This window comes from Lycorma delicatula, chromosome 2, assembly GCF_047948215.1.
Source record: "Lycorma delicatula isolate Av1 chromosome 2, ASM4794821v1, whole genome shotgun sequence".
In the NCBI taxonomy this organism is placed as follows: domain Eukaryota; kingdom Metazoa; phylum Arthropoda; class Insecta; order Hemiptera; family Fulgoridae; genus Lycorma; species Lycorma delicatula.
Genome location: NC_134456.1, coordinates 225,432,975 through 225,441,307, shown reverse-complemented (window position 1 = coordinate 225,441,307; position 8,333 = coordinate 225,432,975). Strand labels below are relative to the sequence as shown.

At 26.2% G+C, this 8,333-nt stretch overlaps 1 protein-coding gene across 1 annotated transcript in view; it reads right to left on the bottom strand.

Annotated features, from left to right (window-relative positions):
• Window positions 1-4,394: 4,394 nt before the first annotated feature.
• The window catches only part of stc (nuclear transcription factor, X-box binding stc), a 90,482-nt gene continuing 86,543 nt past the window's right edge, over window positions 4,395-8,333 (bottom strand). The window contains exon 20 of the mRNA XM_075357282.1: window positions 4,395-7,025. Coding sequence (XP_075213397.1) covers window positions 6,881-7,025 — 145 coding nt within the window. The 3' untranslated portion in view covers window positions 4,395-6,880. The remainder of the gene's footprint in view (window positions 7,026-8,333) is intronic.

Below are 8,333 nucleotides of genomic sequence, written 5' to 3'. Positions count from 1 at the left end.
ATAAAACATATGTTTTTCAAAAAATCAACCTGGTCATTATCCAATGCATAAAATAAGGCCACTGCTAAATGATACGCTTGAAAAATTTCCTGAATCTTTTTGACCATATGAAAGTTTTTTGAATTTTATTAAGCATGGCCCATTGGTATTAATAAATAAATTATTTATATAATAGTTTCCACTTATCAACAATCTTTAATAGTAATGTTTGAGCTCCTTTGAATTATTAATTCAGCCTCAGAGACGATGATGTGTTATACATAAAATTATTTACTTCACTTACCATTAATTATATTAAACTGAATTTTATAAACATATAAATATAATAACTGAAAGTTAAAAGGTAAAATAAAGTTAACGTTATCTGTGCGAGTATGGTATCAGCTGTTATGTTTATTAGTAATGATGCAGTATTACCAACCTAAAAATCAAATTATTGTTTAATATTTGTTTGAATAATACATCATTTTCAAATTTTGTTTATTCTGGGTTGTAATTATGATTATTTTCTAATATAAGTCTAACAAAATTGGATCGTTCTTTATTTCCTTTATTTACACAATTAATGTGTTCATTAATTCTAATCAAAAAAGATCAGTTAGTCATTTTAAACTAAATACTCCTTGTTTATCTAGATTTATTGTTGTGTTTTATTATTCTAATAGGATCTATGATATTTATACAGTTAATTATTTTGTTATTCATTATGTATGCAGTTTTTAGTTCAAAAATTTTAAATACTTTATTGAATTTTATATTGTATTCAGTTATATCATATTTGTATCAGTTATTATTATTTGTTAGTTTTATATTATCTTTTACATAAATTTTATTTTTTATTTTAGTATATAATTTATTTATTAGGTTTTCATTGTATCCATTAGTTATAACTATATATTTGATATTATTTAATTCAATGTTTAATTATAATGTTATATTTTAAATATTTTATAGCCTGTATATTAAAGAATTAAATGTCAACATTTTTTTATTCAAAGGATGAAATGAACTATAATGGAGTATGGTGTCCTGTTTAGTGGGTAATTCAAACGTTGAAAGTTTTTTGATAGTTGGCGAGGGCATTTGTGATTTTAGGGGCTGAATATGTTATTGTGTGTACAATAAAAACAAGTCAGATAAATATGGTATAAAATTAAATATTGTTTGTAATTCTAAAACTGCTTATATTATTCGCCTTAAAGTGTATACAGGTAAAGACAATGAAAGTAATACTGTAATCGCTGTCTAACAGAGGCTGTTGAATGATTACTTAGGTAAAGACCACAATGTTTTCACGGATAGGTTTTACTCTTCTTCCGCAGTATTTGATTTCTTATGGCAGAATAAAACAAAAGTAGTTGGTACATGTATGCTAAATCAGAAAGAACTGCCAAAGGAAAATGTAATAAAAAAGAAACTAAAAAAATAAAAAATTATATGCAAAGAAACCATTTACTATGTACAAAATGGAGAGCTGCAAGAGATGTGCTCGTGTTATTGTCACAACATAAAATGATGACTAGTGACATTCAGCTAAGGGCTAAAGAAGGTAATGGTTGTAAAAAGAAATGCCTCCCATTTTGTGGGGGGCTTTCTTACAATCAGTTCAATCCTTCCCAATTAGCCTGTTTTGGTATAGATTTATAAAGTGAGTGATGCAGAAAATGGATACTGTTCTAATTTTAAAACATATGTAGGTAGAGAAAATCCAGAACCTGCTGTAAGGAAATTTTAGTGGTAGTGAATCAGTAGTTTTACAATTACATATTGATTTATTCAATGAAGGTCGGTTCTGAACATGGACAATTGGTGTTCTTCTCTGAATCTTTTTGTTGAACTTCTAAGACGTGGTACATTTTCTGTTGGTACTGCAAAGAAAAATAGGAAAGATTTATGCAAGGAAATGTTGAAGACCAAATTGAAAAAAAAGTGAAATCACATTTTCAACATACAATATATTGTTGTGTGCCTTATGGAAAGGCAGAAAAATGTAGTAATGCTTTCTTCCCTCCATTATTGTCCAGATTTTGTGGAAGTGGTTCGACAAAGTGAAAAGTGAAAACCAAACCCCAAGGTAGGATTAAAACCAAATGTAACTAATTACACCCAATCTACATGTGATATAGACAGGAAAGACCAGAAATTCTGTGCTTCCTCTGTAAAGCAGTGCTGCATAGCACTAGCAAACAGGTATAAAAAATTTTTTATTTATTTATTTGATCTTCAATTATACAATGCCAGTGTCATTCACATTCTAGCTATTGGTAAAAAGCAAAACTTCTCTGATTTTTGCCAAAATGTAGTGGAACAGCTTTTGGAAGACCGTCCACATCAGGTGACAACCCATAATACTTACAGGTCAAACAATGGGATCATTTTATTAAAAAATCCAAGCTACAACAAAACAGTGGCAATATAGAAGAAAATGTAGAGATTGCGCAGCCCACAATAAATGCTCTGAAACAGAGTATCGGTATAAAACGTGTTGTGTACCGCTACATTTGGACAATTGTTTCAAAAGGTACCACACTGAATTAGATTATTATAACTATGTATCATAAAAAAACATAAATTTTAGGATTAAAAATCTCATTTAGTATGAGATTACATTTTTTTACATTTTCATTCCATTATTTTAGTAATATATATAGCATTAAGAGAATAGTTGTTAAGTGTAAAAATATTCAGTCCTGAGAGCTAAAAAATCTAGAAATTCAATCACCAATGGGTTAATCAAATTTCATCATAAGCAGATTTTAGATAAAGATGAATTGCCATTAGTGGTCACTTTTTCCACTGTTAAAAATTCAATTATTACATGTTGTTTTAGATGTGCGTTGCCTTACCATATACACTCTCCTCTATAACAATGGCAATCAACAAAGTGACAGATGGATCAATGAGTTTTGGAATGTTAGTAGTATGGGAATGAAACTACAAGATGGTAGCACCTTTTTTTTGTGCAACATTTTCTTATTCCGTTACGTTAAAGTTTGCATAACATTTCAGCAGCACCTCATGAATATAATATATATATATATACATATATTGTTATTAGTTTATATATAATTCTTATCAAGTGTCCATTAATGATTTACTTTACAATGAGATATTTAATTATAACTACTTAAAATTGTTGTAATGAAATTATAGATATAAATCTTAATTGTATTCAAAATTGGTTAACATTTTACATGCTAATTTGTAATATAACTAGATTTCAAATTCCTTGAGAATTTAATTTAATAACGCCCTGAAAATTTAATATCATTAACATCATATATATATATATATATATATATGATATTCAATGAAATGATAAAATGATGAATCAATCAAATTATAAAAACATCATTAAGTGATTATTCTCAAGGTTATTAAATTAAATTCTCACGGGGTTTGAAATCTAGTTATATTACAAATTAGCATGTAAAATGTTATACAATTGTGAATAAAATTTAGGGATGTCTATAATTTCATTACAACAATTTTAAATAGTTATAATTAAACATCTCGTAAAGTAAATCATTAATGGACACTAGATAAGAACTAGAAAACATTCTAATTAATTGGAATATAACATAACTTTCTTTAGAATAAATGCTATAATAAATAAGCTTAATCAGTTCTATACATCTATTGGAAATCAAATTAGGAAAAAACAATTAAAATGTTATAGACATTGTTGTACAGGAATGAATTTTTATTTTTTGAGAATGAAGAAAATCTGTTTCTTTTTTAACAAAAAATTAGAAGATGTGGTTTTATGAACATGAAGAAATTGTTTCTAATCTGAGAAAGACTGATAAAGTGATAGGAAGTATATTTGATGTGGCTGGATGAAAGTAAAACATGACAAAACAAGCCGATAGTAGTACTAATACTTTACCAGCAGAACACAAAAATAAGTGGCAAAAAACAAATGCTGCTAACAGAATTCAAAAACATAAATTATTTTCAATACTATACAGAATAAACTGAACAGCAAGCATTACAATTGTCCATTAAAAATACTTTAGTACCAAAAACTAATCATTACTTGCATATTTTCTAACAAATGATTTATTTTAAATTAAGAACCTACTTTTATAACAGAAGATTATATTTTGTGACTAAATGAATTCTGCAGACACCCTCATAAACAATCTTATGAATAAATATATACACTTAAAGTCTACAAGAAAAAAAATCATATTTTACTAAATCACCAATAAAAAATTGGTAGTCTTGATCTGTAAAAATATTCTGTAATGGAAAATAAAAAAACTTATAATGTACAATCTATACAAACATTTAAAAAAAAAAGACAAATAAAAACTATAATTAAAAAAAACACTATATTTCAAACCATAAATATTGCTGAAATATGAGAAAAAAGAAAAACAAAAATTAAATCGAATCCACAAAAAAACCAAATCCCTTTATTGAATATGAAACATAGATATTCTTTACACAATATTAATTATAATAACAAATGTATTACTAACACTGTATATTTCTCTTTCAACCCTCATTATAAAATTGTCTCTTGATATAGCACAATGCTTTTCAAAGAAATAAATTCTTATATATTTTTTGAGGCTCTCTATTTTTTATAATTACGTGAAAATTTCTAAATGAATGATAAAATGTAATGGATATCTTAAAATAATAGTGTAATATATGAAAAGAAATAAACTAAATATTTAAAAGTAAAACAAAATTATCTTTATCAGCATGTGAATGAAATATGATATAAGATTAATAACAGCCTATCAAAAATACATATATACTGAATACATAGCCCATACATATATACTGAATGAAATATGATATAAAATTAATAACAGCCTATCAAAAATTACTCTAATTCATACCATATCTTGAGACTGAAATGAAAACTTTGGAAAAGTATAATTGATTTAATAGGTAGCATAAATGCATCTCTAAACATCAGAAATAAATCAACCCGATAAAGAATAGAATCTTGTAAGCAGGTAAATGTTGATTTAAAAAATGGGATAAAAATAATTCTCCTTCATAAATCTTGAGGAATGTGTAGGGCTGAGGATAGATGTAAACATTACATAAATTTAAAAAAAGTATACGTAAAACCTAGCTAGACATAAATGAAGTGATATTATACAGTAAGTTAGTTACTATATATTACCTAATAAAAAAATTTTATAATTAACTTTTTGGAAATGTTCTTAAAATAACTTTTTCAAGTATGCTCTGATTCCTTACTGAAAGTTTTTCTTCAGTATAAAAAAAAATTCTATAAAATAAGTAATGGAATGATTAATTATTTTAAAATGAAAATTAGCTCATTTGGTGTTATATCAATGTTTTAAAGCAGTTTTATCAATGTTTTACACTATACTGTTCGGGCTTACAATCATTGTGAGATAGTATTCTCATAAAAAAAAATTACTTGTAAACAATTCACACAACACGCAAACTATACTCATAATTTAGAGTGAAATAATCTAAATTCATGATGTACTGTAAAAAGAAAGAAAAAATGTTTATCAATCTTTAGCATTTGACTAAGATGAGCTTGTAACTGGGTATTTCACTCATTTTCCGAACAGAATCCATACACTATCTTATTATTACAAAAAATCATTTCACTACATTTTATTTTTCAAACAGGGGCTATTATCCTTTGGAAAATGTATTATTCTAACTCCAGTAATCAAACAAACCATTCAAATTAACAAACTGTATCTAACAGAGAAGAAAAGAGAATAAAATTAAAATAGAAAAAACCTTAAGTGGTCACAAAATGACAGAAATTCTAATGCAAAAAAAAAATGGTTACACTTAAAATATACATGTAATATTGATCTTTAACTTTAAAAAAATTAAAATTACATAAGAGTAGCTTTAAAAATTAAAATATGCCAAACTGATTGATACCCTTTTAATCAATTATGATTTTAACCCTGTGATATAAATATTACACAAATAGAGATCCTCAATTTATCTTATTTTCATGACAAATTAATTGTTTTCCTTATTAAGTTTTATTTCCATGATTAAAATTAAAATTGCTGTGGCCTAATAAAAAACTATTTTTTACCCTTCATTTTAATATATTTAGTAATACAAGCCAAATAAATAAAAATAGTTTTAGATAATACATGTTCATTTTACAATTTAAACTTAAATATAAATATTTTTTGAATAATTATAATTTAGGAGCAATCTAATTTAAATTTATTACAACTTCAAGAATTATCTACATCACTTTTCAATGTGATCATGAAAGGAAACAAAAATGATAACAAGAACTAACATTCAGATATTCAGTATGAAGCTCTACGAAAAGAAACATTTTGCTAAATATATATTCTTAATATTCTGAACAAAAAAAAATTTTTTGCTTAATTATGAATAGAACAAAAATTTTAAATAAATTAACAGCTTAATGATGGATAAATGAAGATACGATTACTATGCAATGATGTAAACAAATATCTTTGATTTACTAAATTGATTCATAAACATTCATTTACAACACAATCTACATTGTTTACATCCATATAGAAAAGTAATTAAAATTCTAAAGTGTTAAGTTACATAGTAATGTGAACATATATATATATTTAATTATGTGTTACACCTAAAAATCTTACTTGTAATAATTATATTAGTTTCAATTATTTAATCAAAACAGGATAGATAAATATTATTTATTTATTCAAACATTTATTCATGAACATGTAAACTTTTCTATTAAATATAAACAATAATATAATACAATTAAAATGTAAAACTATAATAATATAAAATAATATTAGTATAAATTACAACACTTGCATTTTTATTTAGGACCACAGCAACAAGATGAAAGAAAGGATAGAACAGGTTAATAGCACAACATAAATGTAGATTATTATCCGTTGTAATTAAAATAATCTATTTTATTGCTATTATTACTATTATTTGTCACTTGTGTTTGACTGGAAGACGTGGAGCCAAGAACAGTAGATGCTAGCGCATAATTTTGATTTGAACGGAGTCCACCAGTTACAACAGGTCTGCAAAAAAAGATTATTTATAGAGTTAGATTCAACATACAGTAGCAGCCACGTAATAGTGAGCTTGGATGATCTGCCCACACATTGATGCTATACTATTGTACTCTGAAACATTGGCACACGATGTCAACTCATTGCTTAATGACATAAATATGATACAACTGTTGTTTTCAAAGCAATGTATTTTTGTTTAATTTAATTTTGTTTTTCTTTTGATTTTCCATATAAAGTTCAGATCTATGGTCCTGCCTCTCAGTACAGTTTTTTTGGGCATGTGTCGAGTATTTTGTTACATAGTCAATTAATGTAAGATATAATATTTTGTAAAAAATTTGTTTCGTGGTTTATGGTTCAAACTTTTTGAAGTAGTTCTTTCACGTATAAATAGTTAATGGTTGAATTTTAGGTTCAGGCACATGAAATTGTAAACAACATGTATGATTTCATGAAGAAAAAATCTTTTTAGCTTTAAGAAAATTAAAAAATGACAAGCATTTAATTGCTATGCAGAAGTGTAAAGAGAGAACTGCAGCTGTCTGTGGCATTTCCAGGACCCAGGTTCCAAGCATAAGAAAAGAAAAAATAGACTTCTTTGAGGGACCAGAATGTTCGTTCATCACCCCAAAAAAGAAACATTCTAAACCAGTTACAAGATTAAATGATTTTGATGAAGGTGTGGTTAGACGAACTGTGAATGAATTTCACTCCCCTATCAAAAGTTAGGGGAGCTGCCAACAGTTAACAAACTACAAAGAATTGAAAATAAATTTTAATGGCAGTGAAACTAGTTTATGAAGAATTTTAAAATAATTAATTTTTAAGTGGTGCACACTGAAAATGAATGGAAAATTCTAATTGGAAAACATGATATTAGGCGGAAAAAGATTTTATATTTGTGGGCAACCAGTGATTTTAGAAAATTTAACCAGGTGATCATATACTTTGAGATGAATACTATGTGTTATTACCTCATTCACTGTCAAAATCATGGGTTGATGATAGCGGTGCAGGGCTTCATTTACCAATAAATAAAGGTGAAAGCTTAATTATAATTCACGCCGTAAGTGAAACTGGCTATATTCCAAATTAACTTGGACAGCCAAATCAAAAAGTGGCGATTACTATGATAGCATAAATAATAAAAATTATAAGCTTCTGGTCCCAATTTGGACACCATTTTGAATGATAATATATACAACACCAAATTTAAATTATACACAAAAATAAAATTTTTAATTTTTAATCAATAAAAAAATGAACTTACTATTGTTGGGATTTGCGAAACAATGTACTAATTCTTAGTACAGG